The sequence below is a fragment of the Toxotes jaculatrix genome, chromosome 9 (genome assembly GCF_017976425.1).
Source record: "Toxotes jaculatrix isolate fToxJac2 chromosome 9, fToxJac2.pri, whole genome shotgun sequence".
In the NCBI taxonomy this organism is placed as follows: domain Eukaryota; kingdom Metazoa; phylum Chordata; class Actinopteri; family Toxotidae; genus Toxotes; species Toxotes jaculatrix.
In genome coordinates, this window is record NC_054402.1 from 7,700,209 (window position 1) to 7,718,890 (window position 18,682).

The 18,682-nt window shown below is 39.0% G+C and overlaps 1 protein-coding gene across 3 annotated transcripts; it reads left to right on the forward strand.

Annotated features, from left to right (window-relative positions):
* The first annotated feature begins 4,090 nt into the window (after positions 1–4,090).
* On the forward strand, positions 4,091–18,055 carry LOC121187418 (high affinity cationic amino acid transporter 1-like). 3 transcript variants are annotated; one of them, XM_041046646.1, is made up of 13 exons: positions 4,094–4,217; positions 9,399–9,562; positions 10,445–10,853; positions 10,927–11,085; positions 11,200–11,371; positions 11,453–11,586; positions 11,668–11,890; positions 12,505–12,644; positions 13,349–13,451; positions 13,768–13,973; positions 14,091–14,242; positions 14,971–15,079; positions 15,167–18,055. In XM_041046646.1, exons 3-13 carry the CDS (start codon positions 10,484–10,486, stop codon positions 15,337–15,339), a joined length of 1,941 nt encoding a protein of 646 aa, XP_040902580.1. In that variant the 5' UTR covers positions 4,094–4,217; positions 9,399–9,562; positions 10,445–10,483; the 3' UTR covers positions 15,340–18,055. The 3 variants fall into 3 exon arrangements, with proteins under 3 accessions (XP_040902579.1, XP_040902580.1, XP_040902577.1); XM_041046645.1 differs by lacking the exon at positions 9,399–9,562 and having other exon boundaries at positions 4,091–4,217; XM_041046643.1 differs by lacking the exons at positions 4,094–4,217; positions 9,399–9,562 and adding an exon at positions 9,643–9,768.
* Positions 18,056–18,682: the final 627 nt, after the last annotated feature.

The window sequence follows — 18,682 nt, forward strand, 5'->3', positions numbered from 1 at the left end:
GGTTCACACCCTGCCCATATTCACTAACTAGCTCCTGGGTGTGTGGGTGACTCATTTAGTTTGGGTGCATGTTTTGAACCCGCATGACATATCTCATGCCACTTTTCAGTCTCTTCAGTGTCAAGAATCTAATAAAGGCAAATGCCAAAAATAAATAATCCCCCATCCCCCAGATAAAAAAAAAACAAACTACCTTTGGCCTTATCCAAAGGTAGTCCACAGTTACTTTATGAGTATTCATGTGCTTCCACAGGGGATGGCTTGTACAATATAATGCAGTCCAATCCAATTACCATGCAAATTTGTTCACACAGTGGACAAAATAACAGAAACACCTTACAGCATAATGCAACACCACTGCAAACTACGGCCTCAGAACTTTGCTTAGTTAAATCAACACATTTTTGAAACAACTGCAGTAAAACCTGAGCTGCACATTTTGCAGTATTCGATGCCAACACATGGCTATTTCATGAGTGGTTGCAACCCCTGTGAATATGACTGCCATGAAATATACAGGACACATATGTTGTGTTGCACATGAGAAGATTTGAAAAGTAACCCCTGAAAGCACAGAGTATATTTTGTGTTGTAACAGTTTGTCTTGTATCTTTGTATTTCTTATGCGTTCACAAGAATAGAAATGCCCAGAGGGAAGGTCCTGGAGAATCCAATATTGTCATAGTCAGAAGTAGGGCTATGACATGCACAAAGATGATGTTTTCAGAGTCTGACCCATGAGACTGTACAAGTCAGGGAGGGATTTCACCATGCATACTGCTGCAACAAAATGCCTGTGATGATATTTTATTCTGTTACTGGAGCCTTCCAGATAAATGCTCACTTAGGCCCGAGATGAGCATTTTAGAAATTAGAAATGCAAAGTTAATTACATTAATTAGTGAAATGTTTGTTAGGTGATGTGGCATTTTATCTGCTGGGACAGTAGGAAAACAACCAACAAATAATTTTGGAAGCAAACACTGACAGCTATTTAGTATTAACATTCAAAATCTAGTATAAAGCAATATGATCTGAATGGCAAATCTCACTGAATGGAATAAAAGGGGGCCTGTACTGTGTATGGCGTCTCAAGGCTTCCCTAGCTTTGCATTGTATTAGACTGTTCAAACAGCAGGGAAAACCAGTACCAAGCAGTATCTGAACAAAACTGCTTAAACAGCATATAGTCCCCCTCAGAGAATTTCTCTAAGGCCATTCTGTCCTTTATCTGTCAGGTTTGATTTAACATAAGTAAAGAGTTAAACTTTCTTTAACCTGTGCTGAGTCACTTTCCTGTACATTTAGGCTCACAATAGACTATTAATGCCAAGAAGTAAGAAATGTTAGTTATTTATTTTCATTCACCTTACAAAAAGAAGACACTTGTTCTTTTCACTCCTGAATATGTGCAACAGTCAAGAGTAGCACATGTACATTTCATCATTGTTTTTCGAGGAGAGGTAGCCTGTGGTTTTCAGGAACAATCAGCTCCTGCAGATAAGACTGCCTGGGGCACACAGTATGGAACCTGATCCTTTTAAGACCAGCTGGCTGTGTCTTTCTAAGATGGTAAGGCACTTTCCTCCATAATGTTTTAGCCTCCTATGTGATACTGTAGGGTCAAAGGCTTCACTTCTTCAGTTGGTTTGGAGGTCGCTTAGAAAGGACAAATCACTGGAGCCTTAATGATTTTCTTGGTTTCTATTTTTGTTCCACACAAGGGTGTGGAACAAAAATAGACTATTTACAGTGATGAGAAAATTAACAGAAAACAGCAGCATACAGAGGATACAAGATGTAAATAAGTTAGCTTTGGAGCAGCCCCATGTTTGTGCCTCTCATTAATTACCATTACATTTGAGTTGCAGAGCTAAACATAATTTTTTTTTCTGAAAAATAAATACGCACTGATCTTTGAAAATACCAGAAAGTATAATAACACTTACCACTGTTCTCAAAGACTATTCTACCCTTCTGAATAAAAAAAATATTCCACCTGCTGCAGGACCCAAAGACCCAATTTTTAACCCATTTTGCAAGTTTTGACAGTGTTTCTTGTCCAGAAATGACATATCTCCTTGCTTGTTTAGTTTAACACAACCAAAGCACACACACACACACACAAATGTTATTTCATTTCAAAATATTAAAATAATGCAGTACAAATATAACGTCTTGATTTAGCTTCACTTGTACAAATTGAGAATGGACATATATCATTTCCCAAAATGGTACGGTAACTTGACAAAGGGGTAAAAAAAAAAAAAAATCTTATTTATTGTGTGGAATATTTTCATCTCCAGATGGGTAAAAGAGTCTTTTTTTGTTTGTTTGTTTGTTTTTCAAATATCAACCGGTATTTATGTGTCAGAATAAAATGATGCTTAGGTCTGTGACTTGACTGTAATGGTAATACACGAGAGGCACAGACAGGCTCTATTTTGGAACTGCTGTTGTGTATATTTTTTCTTCTGTTGCTATAGCAAGGCTAAACATGTGATCAAGCTATCTCTTTTCTGAAAGCATGAAGATGAAACAGACATTAATCTTCTCCATCTAGGGCAAACGAGCAAACTTCCCAAAAATGTTTGAGAAGGAAGAATCTTTGGTCTCATGGGTCAAACTGATTTAAATCTTCACTTCTAATGTGATTGATATGATTGTAAAGATCATTAGTTCCTGAGTCAGACGGTCTTAGTGGAGCGCTCTGCAATCAGAGCAGGAAAGCGGGAAGATCAATGCATGCGATGGGACTGTTGTCAGGCCCAGCAGAGAGCAGAGTGGGCTGATATTCTTTTTGTCATTACACTCAGTTTTTCAGCTTATGCAGAGCACTGGTAGTGACTGGTTCCAATGCAGATCTTTGGGACCCAAAGTGCCACTTGTTTTCTATTGTACAAGGTAATTAACTGCATTCTCCTGGTATCTCATGTCTATTCAGTCTTCATTAAACAGCTTGAATGAAAACCATCAGTGCTCAAGCTCCCAAGAACCAGAGCTGGGAAACACCAGCCTATAGTAAGAACTGCATTAACACAGAATCAACTGGCTGTTGTATATGAAAGTGGTTAAGTGCGTGGGCTGGGAAACAATCCACCAGAAATGTAAAGATGCTGTATCTAAAGGAGCAAAATGCAGCAATATGTGGAGAGGGAGAGAGTGCAAGTATTTCTTATGAAGTACTTACTTCTCCAAGTCCCACAGGAACTGCATTACTTCAAAATCACCTTAGAGCACTGACTCCCATTTATCAAGGCAATCCACAATTGGCCCACAGGGTGAGCAGCAGTCATCCGTAAATCTAGAAATGTCAGATAAGGCAGCATATACAGCACTCCTCTTACCAATTATGTCTTAGCAAGCTTTGATACATGTAGTAGTTATAGTCAAAGCAAAGAAGGGAATCATGAAGCAGCCAATACCCAGCTGATCTCAACAACTTCTGCAGTTAGTTTCAGCAAGGCCTAAAAATTACCAGTCGAGTTGGAAAGAATCTCTCCATCCCAGGTTTGAATGGAGCTTAGTTATGACTGGCGTGGCAGTCTGTGGTGACTGCCGGATCCCCTTATACTGATAATCCCACATCCTGGTGTAGAGTTTGCACCTATATATCAAGAATCAGGCTGAAATTAGAGGATCACAACATGGTACTGCTCCACAGCCACAACAGGAAACATAGAGAATGGAGCGTAAAAGCTTTGTTTTTCCACACTGAGACTTTTGCAGTATCACAAGCACTCCATAATCATCCTGTATTAATGCGAATGTTTGTATGGAACAATGAAAAGAGGGGAAAAGCAGCAGGGAAAGATATACACATATGCATACTGATATAGAGCCAAATTTAAAATTAAGACATGACCACAGGGCATGTTGCTGTGTCTGATCACCATCCAGGACACCTCAAAGGGATACACAGGAGGAGCTGGAGAGTGGGTCATTTGTTTGCAAAGAGCGTCATCTGATGGTTGCAGGTGTTCCTTGCAGGACAGGGAACATTTTATTATTTTAACAATCGGGTGGAGCCACATACAGTTGGGCGGACATGCTACTGTGTGCGAAGGGGTACACCTCCGTACGCGTGTATGTGGTTCTCAACAAACCATCTGTCAGAAAGGTCAGGCCGATGAAAGCGTTTCATGCGACTATTGTCAGGAATTGAGTCGCGCAAACTGTGGCAGCAGCTGTTTGTGGTTGGCGTCTTCATAAAGAAGGTAAGACTTTTAAAGTTTTAATAGTTAAGACTTTTTTTTTTAAATTATAGTTGTTTCTAAACAAACGACGAACTCGTAACGCTTTAGCTGTGGTTTTGGTTATTAATGGGGGGGCAACAGCGTGGTTGCTTCTGAGCCATGCGCATTCTGCACTATTCCGTGGGGAAGCACTGCACATGGTCTGAAAAGGAACAAGGAGCTCTCCGGCTGATGCAACATAACCTGAGGGCATCTGAGAGCAGCTACTATAGTTTTATCTTCATACCAGCGGAGATTAAAGTAGCCGAGTGCGTCGAAAAAATCTCCTCTAGTGATCCAGTATTTGAAGGGGAATTTGAAGTCGTTTTATGTGGATGTTCAAAGTTTTAAAATACCGAGTGTGAGCATGAGGGGAAACATTGCCTTTTATAGCGCCATATCATTTCAGGAGTGTCATTTACACCAGTGGTGTGCGTGAAACCACAATGTAAATAAATGGAACTTCCCACATCTTTCTAGTGTTATTATGACTTCATGACTTATGTTTAGTGTTATTATTATTATTATTTCTATTATGAAAAGGAAATACAAATCTTAATACGTGTAGATAGATAGATGAAGACTTTGACTAAACATGTCACACGCTGTGAATGTATTTTATTACTATGTGAAGCTGTCAGTATGTTATATTCATTTAAATTTGATATTTGCTCAAAATATCATTGATCAGTTTTTCATGCAGTCAAATGCATTTTGGCCCAATTTTGTGTGTTTCTACACATACGTAAACAAACCCTGTGTATATTATGATAAACATTAGAGGCACGGAGAGTTTAAACTAAACTAAATCAAAGAAATACTCTATATCAGTTAATATCAGTTTCATAAAAACACATTTTGTTGATCAGTAAACATTGTACTTATGTCAAGCAGTGTCAGAATATTAATGTCAGAGTTGACATATGGATCATTTCAGGCTAAAGAGGCCAACTTTATTTTATATGAATTTTAAGTTTTGGCTCATTTTTTTTCAAGTCAGTCTTAAAACAGTCCTAACATTACCATATGTACATGTCCATGTATACATGAACAGAAGGTGTTGTTGGTCTCTGTATTCATTCCTCTGGTACTGGCCAGGACTTCCTAATTCAATACCAGTGTAAGAGAGGGGGGGCAAAACAGCCCTTGTTGCAAAAATAATAAGTTCAGCTAAAGCTAATATAAGACTGCAAAAGTCTGAGTTATTAAAATCAGATTGGGTTCTTCCAGAGTTACTGCTTTAATATCCCTCCACTTCCGTTCACTGAGCCTCTTCTGAAACTCTTTGGAGTTTTTATCTGATCTCCACTGGTTTTTATGTTAATTCCACACATTCCAGAAATTCACAGAATTTGCTGAAATAGATCAATAAATGCTTTTCAATCTAAAGAACAGTGTTATAATTTAAAGCTGGTCAGAATAAAACACCCTCTAGACACATCCCAACAGACAGAGAGTCCATCCTCGTTCAGTCTGATAGAGAATGGGACATTGTTACTTTTTCATGTCGGCTACTCAATACACCTTCCTGACTGATCCTTCCTAGATAAAAACCATAAGGTTTGAAGTTAGCTTTAACACTCTCTTTGAACATTAAACTGTTCTGATTATTGTAATTACATAGAACACATTGGCCTCTGACACCTCCAACCCACAAGTATCAGCACTGGTTTCAGGCTTCAAAAACCAGGACTATATCTATTAAAAATAGATGCTAAGTGTCCTGGGTACCACCTGCAGTGTCACAGGTGGTACTGCTGGACTGCGGTATTAAAAATATTACACTCAGGGATATTTTTAATTACTTACTGTGCAGTGACACACAGTACACACACAGTAAAATGTTTGTGTAAATTAGAAATCTGTAGTGATCAGTGTTTATTTGCTGCTCCGTGTTTTCAGCTGAGTTTGCTTTGGAAATGAACAACAATTATGTCTGCAGAAAAGTTAGAAAAGAAATTTAAAAATTACATGTTCCTGACATGTTAGCCAATTAGGCAGGACAGTGTTCGTAAAACATATGCAAATGAATTCAAACAGGTATTTGTGAATTTTAAATAAGTAGTGTGACCACCTGTCAAATAAACTTTAAATTATTTGGGATTTTTTCTAATGTTTAGGAGCAATGTTACGGTCATTATGGCAGCCAGTGGTCAAACACTTATCTCAGACTGAGGACTGTTCCTGCAAATCACGGACACCTTAACTATTAACACACTCATATTAACATACAGTATGTAAATACATGTCTATCGTTTGTGAAATGCCGGTCAAAAAGTGTTTTGAGAATCAGTTCTGTCTTTGGTGTCATCCTGACATTTATAACTTCATCTAAAATCACAGAGTACAAGTACATGAGAAAGGTACAGAATGTAAACACTGAATCAGTGAGAAGCCTGCAAGGTCATGTCAGCTGAGCTCAAACAGGGGACTGTTTTTGACACCGCACCTGGCTTTAAACCAAAGGTGTCAACATCTCACAATCTACATCATGGATGATACTATTATTGGCTGCACTGTGTGCGTGTGTGTGAGAGAGAGAGAGAGAAGCACTGGAGATTATACATACTAAATAACAGTTATCATATGATAGTTATCATGAAGATTGAAAAAGATATTTTTGTGCTGTATCTTTAAATGTGACCATTTTCATAAGCAAACAGCAGAGTCTGAACTCATAGGCAGCCACTGCAATATCGATCAACTACATGTTATGTAACATGTAGTTATATATGTGGTGATACACAGTTATAGTATCAGTCAAATAATACGTGTATATGAAATGGTCAGGCCTCAGTGGACATTTATCTGTGTGCATCATGAAAGGAGGATTATATCTTTACAGTTGACGTGAACTCAGTCAAGCATTAATACTGGACCTGCATTTCTGTGTTGGATGTGTTTTAGTTTTTAGTCTAAGTAATTTTGGGCCATTGATTTAGATTTTTTCTTTCTTCCACAAGGGCAATAAGCATTTCTGTCTGTGAAGGCATGAACATTTCAGTAAAGCTCTGAACATATTAGAAGCTGTTGTTCCTTTAATAACAGATGGAAGCTGTTTAGTTTTGTCAATTGTAGCTTTAATGTTACAAGGTCATTGTGGCCCTAGAGGTGCCACTGAGGTCTAAATCCCTGGAAAGGAAAGTTTGTTTGGCTTGTGTAAACTGTCTGTTTTATGATCGCCCTCACATGGCACTTTGTTTGCTCCATTCCCACTTGCACCACAAGGGCAGGTGGGCTTTTTGTTGTGCTGCTAAATACACTTTGCATGCCAAGTGGGATCCCAGCAGTTTCTCAGTTGGCACTCTGCTGTTGTCTTCTTTTAAATTCATGCAGGGAGAATTGTAATCAAAGACAGACAGTGGCATTTCTCAAATTCATGTTAGAAAAATATCAAGTTGCATATCTTCAGATAATGTGTTTTCCAAGACACAGGTTGTTCTGCAGATTTCCATCTGTTGTATGTAATGGATGTAACATTTGCAGCATCAAATTAATTCATCCAACACAGAAATGCAGGTCCAGTATTAATGCTTGACTGAGTTCACGTCAACTGTAAAGATATAATGTTATAGAGCCACACAGAAAATATTATAATACTTCATGTGTCTAAAAGACCACTGTCTAGTCAGAGTTTGCTGTGGATTGAGGTCATACTGATTTTAAATTTGGCCTCAGATGTATTTTTTGTACGTTATATTCATTTCTGTTTGAGGTCTTATTGAGATTGTGTTTACGTCCTTATGCGTATAAACAATGTCACAGCCACCATAAAAGACATTTGAAGGAGTAGAGAAGTGTTTTGCCTGCGTCCAAATAATGAGGCGCATGTGACTGACTGCTATTCCAAATTCACCCACATGCCCCCATGTGTCATGAACAGATGGTGAGTTTAGTGATTGGCTGAGAAGAGGGCAGGGTCCTTTCCTGCCCACCCTCCTTTTTTAGCTCAGCCACTGAGTGTCACATCATGTGCATGCTACAGTATGTGTCTGTGGTGAGTCCTGAACCCCTGGCTGCTCTTGCCCCTTTTGCCCGGGCTGTGATGTGACAAATGTTCCACCCTGCGCAATGTATAAGGACAAATGTTTTTCATGCCCTGCTTCTGTTGACATTTTTGACTTATGTGAGAGGTACACATTAGTTTACAGATGCAGGATTTCCTTTGGTTTTCCTTTGTAGTGTCAAGTTTTGTTCATTCAGAATGGTTGTTTTGGCATCCACAAGTTGGTCTAATCAAACTTTTAATGAGTTGTTTGACCCCAACTTTCCAGGTCATCACACCCTTGACAGACAACACAAAACTGTTCAGCTACAGCTATGAATCATTTAGTCCTTTAATCTCATTTTCTTTGAAAGAACATTCGACTCAAATCCAAACTTCCTGATACAGTGGTATTTGAAAGGTTGTTAACCTTTTAGGATTTTCTATATTTCTGCATAAATATGACCTAAAACATCATCCGATTTTCTTAAAGTAGATAATCCTTAAAGTAGATAAAGAAAACCCCATTAAACAAATGAGACAAAAATATTATACTTGGTCATTTATTTATTGCGGAAAATTATCCAATATTACATGTGTGAGTGGCAAAAGTATGTGAAACTCAGGGATAAGCAGGTAAATTGAAAGTGCAATTAGAGTCAGGTGTTTTCAGTCAGGGGAAGACGAGAGGGGACGGGATGTGTGATAGTCTGTGAGGCCATAAAGGAAGCTAGAGACAATGTCAGTGTTCATGCAGCAAGACCCTAAGCACACAAGTTGTTCCTCTAAAGAATGGTTAAAGAAGAATAAAGTTAAAGTTTTGGAATGGCCAAGTCAAAGTCCTGACCTTAATCCAATAAAAATGTTGTGGAAGGACATGAAGCGAGCAGTTCATGTGAGGAAATCCACCAACATCCCAGAGTTGAAGCTGTTCAGGGTTGAAGGGAGGAGTGGGCTAAAAATCCTCCAAATTAATGTGCAGGACTGATCAACAGTTACTGAAAATGTATTGTTTTACATACTGCTGCATAAGTGTGTGTGTGGGGGGGGGCACCAGATTCTGAGAGCTACTTTTGCCACTCACAGACATGTCATATTGGATAATTTCCCTTAATAAATGCATGACCAACCATAACATTTTTGCCTCATTTGTTTCATTGGGTTTTCTTTATCTTTAGGACTTGTGAAAATCTGATGATGTTCTGGTGAGGTCTGCCTGCCTGCCAGAGTCAGTCAGTCTTGCATGGGTGGAATATGGCTGTCATCACAGCTGCTCAGAGTGTCTGAGTCCTGAGGCCATGTGACGTGTCACTGTTCTATTTGTGAGCTGGACACCTGAATGGTTTGTACTCTTAGAGGCGTCTGTGTCACATGTCAAACCAGCGCTTGTAAACGTCTCTCTCAGCCCAGCTCATCTGAAGAACGGAAATTAGTCTACAGTGAGGCTGCACTCTGGAGGAAGTGGCTGAGTGGATTTATTAACTGAAAGACGAATAACTGAGTTCATCAGTGAAGACAGAAGATCCTGTTTAGTATAGTGTTGTGAAAGTGAGTACTTGTCTACATTGTTGGGCTAATCTATATCTGTCTCTGCTGCGCTGTTTTAGAGGCTTTGAAATTGGATCTCGGACCACCACAATTATGTCCTGCACAGTATTAATAAAATATCACTATGTAAATTATTTAATAGCTAATGCTGTTGAAAACACAACACATTGTCTTTTCACATTACATAATAACGGTGAGTTACAAAGTATGACAAGCCTCACATCACAGTATCTGGGAAAGATCTTGTTCCTGTGACTATTTGGCATATTTCTGTTTGATGAAGGAAATAACAGAATTCAAAGACAGAAAATTGTAAACGAATAAGAGAACAACAAATCTTACTTTTAAAGTAGAATGAACGTCCAGCCAGAAGCTGTGTTAGACTGCACTTCAGTAAATGTTGAGTACTGGTAAAATGTGAATTCAAAGTCCACACTATTACGTTTGAAGCTGATGGATTGAACACTATGAGACACAAGTGGTAATGCTCTCATTTTAATTATTGTCTTCTGACACCGCCCGAATGCTCATGGCACTGTCGTCCAGCTCAGAACAGAAAATTCAACTAAGCTATTTTATCATATTGAACAGAAATTACATGGAACTGGATTTTTCTTTGTTTACAAATGCATTGTGATCTCATCACTTTGTCATTCTGCTCTTGTTATGTCAACAGGTACATTATCTACTATAGATCTCTTGCTACACAGCCAGGATGATTCTGGCAACGTTAAAAGGCATCGGGAAGCAGCTCCTGCGAGTGAAGGTTGTGGACTGTAACACGGAGGAGTCCCGCTTGTGTCGATGCCTCAACACGTTTGACCTGGTGGCCCTGGGTGTTGGCAGCACGCTGGGTGCGGGCGTCTACGTGCTTGCTGGTGCTGTGGCCCGAAACAGCTCTGGACCTGCCATCGTCCTCTCCTTCCTCATTGCTGCCCTGGCTTCTGTCCTGGCTGGTCTGTGCTATGCCGAGTTTGGAGCCCGCGTCCCCAAAACTGGCTCTGCGTACCTCTATAGCTATGTGACAGTCGGAGAACTGTGGGCCTTTATCACAGGCTGGAACCTCATCCTCTCTTATGTCATTGGTGAGACACTTTAAATAAGTTGACTGCTTCACCAGATATTGTTCAGTTTACATAAATACTTTCTTCTGCATAGGAACGTCGAGTGTGGCCAGAGCATGGAGTGCAACCTTTGATGAGCTGATTGGAGGGCACATTGAGGAATTCTGCAAACGACACATGACCATGAACGCCCCGGGTGTCTTGGCAGAATATCCAGACATGTTTGCTGTCTTCATCATACTCACTCTGACAGGTCAGGAACAGCTCAGCTAGATCTCTATAATGTTTTATCTTGTTTCTTGTTTTTTTTTTTTTTTTACATCATAGGCGTTCATTGAGTCTGTCGTCTTTTTTTAACTGCTTGCAGGACTGCTTGTATTTGGCGTGAAGGAATCAGCCATGGTAAATAAAATATTCACCTGCATCAATGTACTGGTGCTGCTGTTTGTGATCATCTCTGGCTTGGTCAAAGGAAACCTAAAAAACTGGAACTTGAACCCTGAGGAAATCCTCAATGCCACGAACAACTCCAGCTTTAAGTGAGTGAAATGAAGAGCTTGTTTTATTATTATGCCGAGTTGTGTTTCAAACAATAAAGTGTTTCTATCTTTTGCTTTCAGTGCATCGACTTCCATGCCATCAGAAGAAGCTCTTGGTGCAGGTGGTTTTATGCCTTTTGGCTTTTCTGGAGTCCTCTCTGGTGCTGCCACCTGTTTTTATGCCTTTGTAGGGTTTGACTGCATTGCCACTACAGGTGAGAAGAAAGACATTAAAATGATAATCAACGCACAAGAGCCCAATTCTCTGACATCTCCACTTATGTTTCCTTCCTTAGGAGAAGAAGTGAAGAATCCCCAGAGGGCCATTCCTATTGGGATTGTGGCCTCGCTCCTTATCTGTTTTGTGGCATACTTCGGCGTGTCCGCAGCCCTCACTGTGATGATGCCTTACTACTTGCTGGACAAGAACAGCCCTCTGCCGGTGGCCTTTAAGTATGTGGGCTGGGAGGGAGCCACTTATGCAGTAGCCCTTGGATCTTTATGTGCCTTGTCGACCAGGTAAGAGGCTCTTCCACTGCCTCTCAGCACGAGAAGTGGTAGAGGACTTGCAGTTGTTCTGCAAGCACTTTTTAGGAGTGAAAAATTCGTGTCCTGTACACTGAGTGTAAAATTTTAGTATATTCTCTTCTGTTTAACTTGGTTCTTAAAACCGAACTGGCTTTAGTAATAAAAATCAGTGGCAAAATCCTTGAAAAGTTTTCATGGGTGCCAGATGACTCCAGATTCTGGAGCTCATCCATTCAGTGTGAACTTTGTTTTCATTTCTTTAAAGAAGATTTTTATGAAACACTTGTGCATGACTGATGTTATTTAGCTCTGTTACTCAAAGCTGCCCTGTGGAGTTTTCTTGTAAACAAACAAAGTTTCTGTTTACATTCTGTGTTACTCACTGAAATGCATTGTATGCATTGAGTGTGTCCTTGAAGTCTAACAAACGTGTGTATGTATATATTTATACAGACAGGTTAAAAATGCAGATGCAATTACATAAAAAGGAATTACTGTGGGTTCTTGGAACTCTTAAATATTTAATTTGTCCCAACACCTGTTCCCTGCTCTAACTGCGTGCATTCACTTGCACTGCATGCTTTTTTCTCTCTTTCCCATACTAGTTTACTAGGCTCCATGTTCCCAATGCCCAGAGTGATCTGGGCCATGGCAGAAGATGGCCTTCTCTTCAAAAGTTTGGCTAAAATCAGCCCACGAACCAAAACCCCTCTAACAGCTACCGTAACATCAGGTGTTGTGGCAGGTGAGATCACGATCTAAACCTACTAACTGGTCGGGGTTCCTGTCAGAACCCTACAGGACTCTTGGCGCACATGGCCTCAACATGAGCCAAAACCACAATGGTCACACAGCGTAAAGACAGTCCTGCAAATACTATTTCTTTCTTTAGTTATAGCCATGAAAAAATCTGACACCACAACATCCTGACTACAGCATGCTGTGTTGTTTATCAGGATGTCAGGCTGAGAATGGCTGCAGTTGGGGCCTTGTGTGAGAGAGTTTGCAAACCTTTCTTCAAGTTATAAATCTCTGCCTCCTCCTCCTTCCTTCATCCTTGGCTTAGTCTCCTTGGCTCCATGTTTCCGCTCCCACGCATTATCTTTGCAATGGCTTGCGACGGTCTGCTCTTCTCGTTTCTGGCACGTGTCAGCGAGAGGAAGACGCCCATCATCTCCACCTCGGTGGCAGGGCTTATGTCTGGTAGGTAGATGAGATGAAGCCACATGCAACAGTGCCCCCCTGTGGAAGGAGGATGGTGGTAAAATCACATAGGGCTGTAAATAAATGGAGCTGTTTGAAAATTATTGATTTTATTAAAATTGAAAAATCTCAATATATCTGCATTGTATTGTGGCAAATGTGCTCTGTGCAGGTTTAACCTGTTGGATTAATGTGAAGAGGTCTGTCATCTTGCTGACGTGTATTTTTCTCCTTTGTGTCCTGCAGCTGTGATGGCTTTCCTGTTTGACTTGAAGGACCTGGTTGACCTCATGTCCATTGGAACTTTGCTGGCGTATACTCTGGTTGCTGCCTGTGTGCTGGTCCTCAGGTAGTCCTTGTCTTTCATCTTCATGATCATGGAATCTCTGAGGATGAGAGCAGACACTGAGAGTTTATCAAATTGAAATTTTAATGATAAAGAGGCAATAACTTGGAAACTCCTCCCCAACTAAAATTACTGACCTCAAGCTGTACTAAGATTTGTCAGCCCAAACTACAGGCCATTTTTCTATTTTATGCATTTCTTGTATTTTATGCATGTTACAGTCGATTACAGTTAAGAGTAATCATTTGTAGCATATTTACAATGGAAAACAGCAGTTTTGGGAATTCTGCAGTTTCAATGTCTGTTTTACCATCTGCAGGTACCAGCCTGAACAGCCCAGTGTGGCCTATGAGATGGCCAACACTCAGGATGAACCTGAAATTGCTGAGTCTTATAACGAGGGGAACATTGACATTTTACCACAGCCAGAGGATCGCTTCACCATCAAGAATCTCCTTTTACCTTCAAACACAGAGCCTTCCCCGCTGTCTGGCTTTGCTGTCAACATTTGCACTAGTATACTTGGTGAGAGACACGCAAAGCCTAGAAAACACTGGATGAAAGTGTCTGGATAATTCATCTGGCTACTGACACAGTACATCATCTGATGTTCTCTTCTTTCTGTTTTGTTTTTCCATTCAGGTGTTTTGGTGTGCATCTTCTGTGTTGTAGCTGTTCAAGGAGGGCAGGCACCCTGGTCAGTGTCTGTCCTCAGTATCATCATGGCGATCTGTCTGATTCTCACCATCATTGTGTACAGACAGCCACAGAGCAAGGCAAAGCTTGCCTTCAAGGTAGAGTGTGTTTATTCACCAAAGAGTTAAAAGCAAACTGTTTTACTGTAGTTAAACTGTTTTACTGTGAGAGCTGTAAAACACAGTGAACAGAGCAAATGTCAACAAGCAAACAATGAATGGAAGAGGATTTGCTCTTCAGACTTCATTATTCTTAGACTATTCTCATAGACTCTATTATTTATAGATTTTATATTTATTTATAGATTTATTGTGCCTAACCTGCTAAATGCATCGTTTAGACTACAAATTGTGTTTAATTACTGTTCTTGCAGACTATTTACAGAGTACACCATATGTTTTTAAGTTGATTGCATTCTGTTCACTTTAGCTCATTAGTAAAATCATTATATAAACCTTAAATTTTCTTGAATTTAGTGTGTCACCATGATGAACTCTTCAACACTTTTATTTCTGTATGGTAAAGCAGCCAGACTCCTTGCAACTGCACTAGAACATTTTTATGTAGTAATGGAATGAATAGAACCCAGTGGCTGCCTGGAAAATATGAAATAACCTTAAATTCATTGCAGGTTTTTGAAATTTGTTTGCCACAAATGTAAAGTTGCTCAGGCACCAGGCTGAAGTATTTTCCTGCAACATTATCCTCTCAATTGTTATTCATGTGGTCCATGTAAACCATTGCTTTATACTCTGAGTGTATCATTAATCAATATCTACATTTGTAATGTCATTACATATTAAATACACACACTTCCTCCTCACAGGTTCCACTGCTGCCTTTTGTCCCAGTCATTAGTATGTTTGTCAATGTGTACCTGATGATGCAGCTCGACAGAGGAACCTGGCTGCGCTTTGCCATCTGGATGGTCTTAGGTACTTTTAGACAACAATGGACAACAATGTCAAATATTATGTCTACTGTATATTATCTTTGCATTAATATTTCCACACCATTTCTAGGTTTCATTATCTACTTTAGCTATGGCATTCGAAATAGTGCGGAGGCCGTGTTGACCAGATCTGACACCTACACACCAGCCTGCACAATAAAAGGCGAGCCCATGACCACAGAGAAGGAAGCCTTCCTACACAACACACAGAATCCCACCGGAGACGACGACGAAGATTCCTGAGGAAACGAGAGGTTCGCTAATCCCCTCTGGTTCTGTGTATCAAACAATGACGTGATAAATTCTCAGAAATAGCTGCAAATCCAAGAGACATATGGAGACTTATATGCACCCCTTCACTCAGAATGTTGATTTGTTGCCTAGTTCCATCCAAAAATATTGCTTGATGGCTGAAAAGACAAGAAAAAAAGACATAATGAATCTCCAGATGTCTCAAAACCAAGATTTTTGTTCAGAAAACTTTTTATTTTCTGGATAAAAAGTAATTTTTGTATGTTTCACAATTTGATATTTCACTAAAAACAAATGAAACTGTGGATAGGCACGTTTTTTCAAGAAATGTCCAGTATGTACAGTACATATATACCTTTTTTAAAACTTTATTTTGGTTCCTTTAGCCACAGTATATTAAAATTAAAAGCCCCGTTCTTTTTTTTTTTTTTTTAAGTTTTTTTTTTTTTTTTGTAATAACATATTAGAAGTTCAGCATTTGTTACTGCTTTCCTTGCTTGAAATTACTCAACATTTATATATGTTGGCCGTTTACAGAAAAGACGTTACGAACTACAAAAGCTGTTTAATGAAATGAGGCTCATCTTTTGTTTTGACAAATTTGCTTGCATTTGGCAGATGTCCTGGTGAGTGTTTGCCACTCGTCTTGCTGCATTAGTAGGCACAGTGCTGGCTACTGTGTCCAAATCCCATGAAAGATTATTTTAAAATCCATATCCTTTATTTCACACTATTATTAATTGCATTAATTAAGAATCAGAAAATAATAATCCCCAAACAACTGGGAATTTCACTTGAGTGGCTTTTGTGAAGCATCACATAGTTCTATGTTTGCTTCAAAGGTACAGCTTTGTGCATGCACGCATTGTTTCTTTGTGTAGAAACAATGCATTTTGTTACTGAGGAAAGGTATAGAAAGCAAAAACCTCTGTGCCTATTTTATACATTACCTCTGTAGCTCTGAGAAACACAGCAGAGTTCTCTAAAAAAAAATCCACTAGACTAATTTGTGAAAAGGTTAACGCTACATGGATTTGTCTTCTAGCTGATTTAGGGTTTCCTCACGGCAAACATTTACCATAGATACACCACAACACAAACACCAGTGTTGTCTCCATCAGGGAATTGCACTTTTTTAACTAGCCAAAGAAAAAAAAAGCTGCTAATGTGAACGTTTTTAACAGATACTTCACAGGATGTATTTTAAGTGCCTATTTCCCAAATGAATGTTAAGCCTGTAGAGATATATTTCTTGACAACCAGCTACAGTTGTGAAATATATATATACTGTATTGTCTGTATATAATGTACACTTTGGGTTTTGAAAAGTATGTATTTAATATATATATAAGAGAAATTTCGCACGGTGTGCCATTTTCACTTTTTAGTTTGCATACATCTGAATGGGATGAAGCACAATCAGTTGATGAAACTGAACATCAGTTTCCGAAGCGACACTCACTCACTTTTTTTTTTTTACTCGCTTTTATTTTGAAAAACCAAAAACTCATACTGTGTATTCAGAAGCATATTGCACCAACAGTAACAGTATACCTCAAGCAGTAATACATCTGAAAATGCCTCTGTCAGTCAGATGTTTCTTTACTGATCGTGGAAATAAGAGCTGATTGTGAGTGTGTGCAGATTCCCAGGGCAGCTAAAATCTGAATGCAACATATCGAGGTTATGTGTGTTTACTAAAGACTAAAAATGCAGCAAGGTGAAAAATCTCTTCACCGAGTCCCGTTTTAAATGAACACTATGATACATTGCTTTTGTCACTATTTGTGTTCCACTGAGAGAAACTATTGATGTAACCTGAAGCCAAATTCTGTTAGATTTAATTGGATTATATGTTAAAGCAACGTTGCTATTTATTGACAGAGTTGCTGTGTATTTTTCTAATAATAGCACTGAAGTTTAAAATAGTAGATAGCTTTGTAAATAAACTTTGTTGCATTGGGGTATTGGATATTGTCAAATAATATTAAACTTAAGATAAAATCACAAGCATTATTACCTGAAATGCTAATTTCCAACATTTTGTTTTGGGTTTGTTGATGTAAATACATTTTTGCTTAAACGTTACTTCCCATATACAACTTTAACTTGTCTGTCTGTAACCATATCACCCAACAGCTTTTATCTATAAAATCTTTTACTGCAAACATGTAAAATAGATAACACTGATACAAACTGTGCCAACAATATTGTAGCTGTTAACAGTAAAATGATGTATTTGTTTGAAAGAACCAAGCAGAGTGATTGATGAGGTGAATGTCATCTCCCTTTTGAGTTATTTTAACTTACATTGATTGTTTCATGATTCATGTAAACATTTGCATGCTGAACTTAAGTATTTAAAGTATAAATATTATAGTACTGCTAAGTTATAAACACTATCAGAGCAGTGAAGGTCAGCTGTTCAGCATATATTGTCTTCTCCCATTGGTTGCAGTTTGTATTGCTCCTCCTGTAAATAAATGAAAGTCGAAGCCACAGACTTTGTCTTTGATTGTTTTGAGACACCAGCATGTTTCATAAATGGTTTTCATTGTGTAACTGTTTTCTGTATTATTCCGTTTTTTCCCCCATTTTTCATTGTGTTCAGACAAATTCTTATTTATTAATGATGTAATTAATTATTGATGAATTCATGAAAATAGCCTTGAAATGTGTTAAAATATGGTTTGGACAGACTAAAAATGTAAAATAAATTACCCTTCATATTGTAGACAGTGCATAACTGACATAATTGTTAAAGTTTTGGAACTTTAATTTAGATGCAGCAGCCTATACCCCTGTATAACAATACAAATAAATATCTTACCTATGTAGATAAAACTGAATTCATGGAACAACTGGATTTACTTTTTGCATTTTTTTTATGTCGTTACTTTATTCTGTTCAGTTCTGTACATTCCTGCATGTAGCAACAAATCACTGAAAAATGAAACAATAAATAATTTCACCTGCAGGGGGCGACTTTAGCGCATGTTGACATGGGCGTTGAGTCTCCTCTCCTCCCTGTTTTCCAGCGATGCTGCAGACAGTATCCTCTCCATCACGGCTCAACCTGGATGCTTACCTCCTCCTTCTTGTCCTCTCCACTGTCGAGCTCCTCTCCAGTGGATTACCTGAATTTAAACGGTAAGGATAGCTATTTCACACCGGGGACGGCGGGTGTTTTCTCTCTCTCTCTGCCTCTCAATCTAAATCACAGACCAGCGGCAATGATAATTGGATTTATTGGCACTGCTGCATCTGCTGGAGAGACTGCGGATGATCCTGTTATCTGAGGTGTTTGTATCAACGTTGTTATTTTCAAGTCATT

What these genes read in the sequence shown, in the direction of transcription:
- LOC121187418 (XM_041046645.1), top strand. Translation starts at nt 10,484, where the DNA reads ATGATTCTGGCAACGTTAAAAGGCATCGGGAAGCAGCTCCTGCGAGTG. An exon ending in GCCTGTGTGCTGGTCCTCAG is followed by an intron (nt 13,452 to 13,767) that starts GTAGTCCTTGTC and finishes TACCATCTGCAG; the next exon opens with GTACCAGCCTGAACAGCCCA. An exon ending in CATTTGCACTAGTATACTTG is followed by an intron (nt 13,974 to 14,090) that starts GTGAGAGACACG and finishes TTTTCCATTCAG; the next exon opens with GTGTTTTGGTGTGCATCTTC.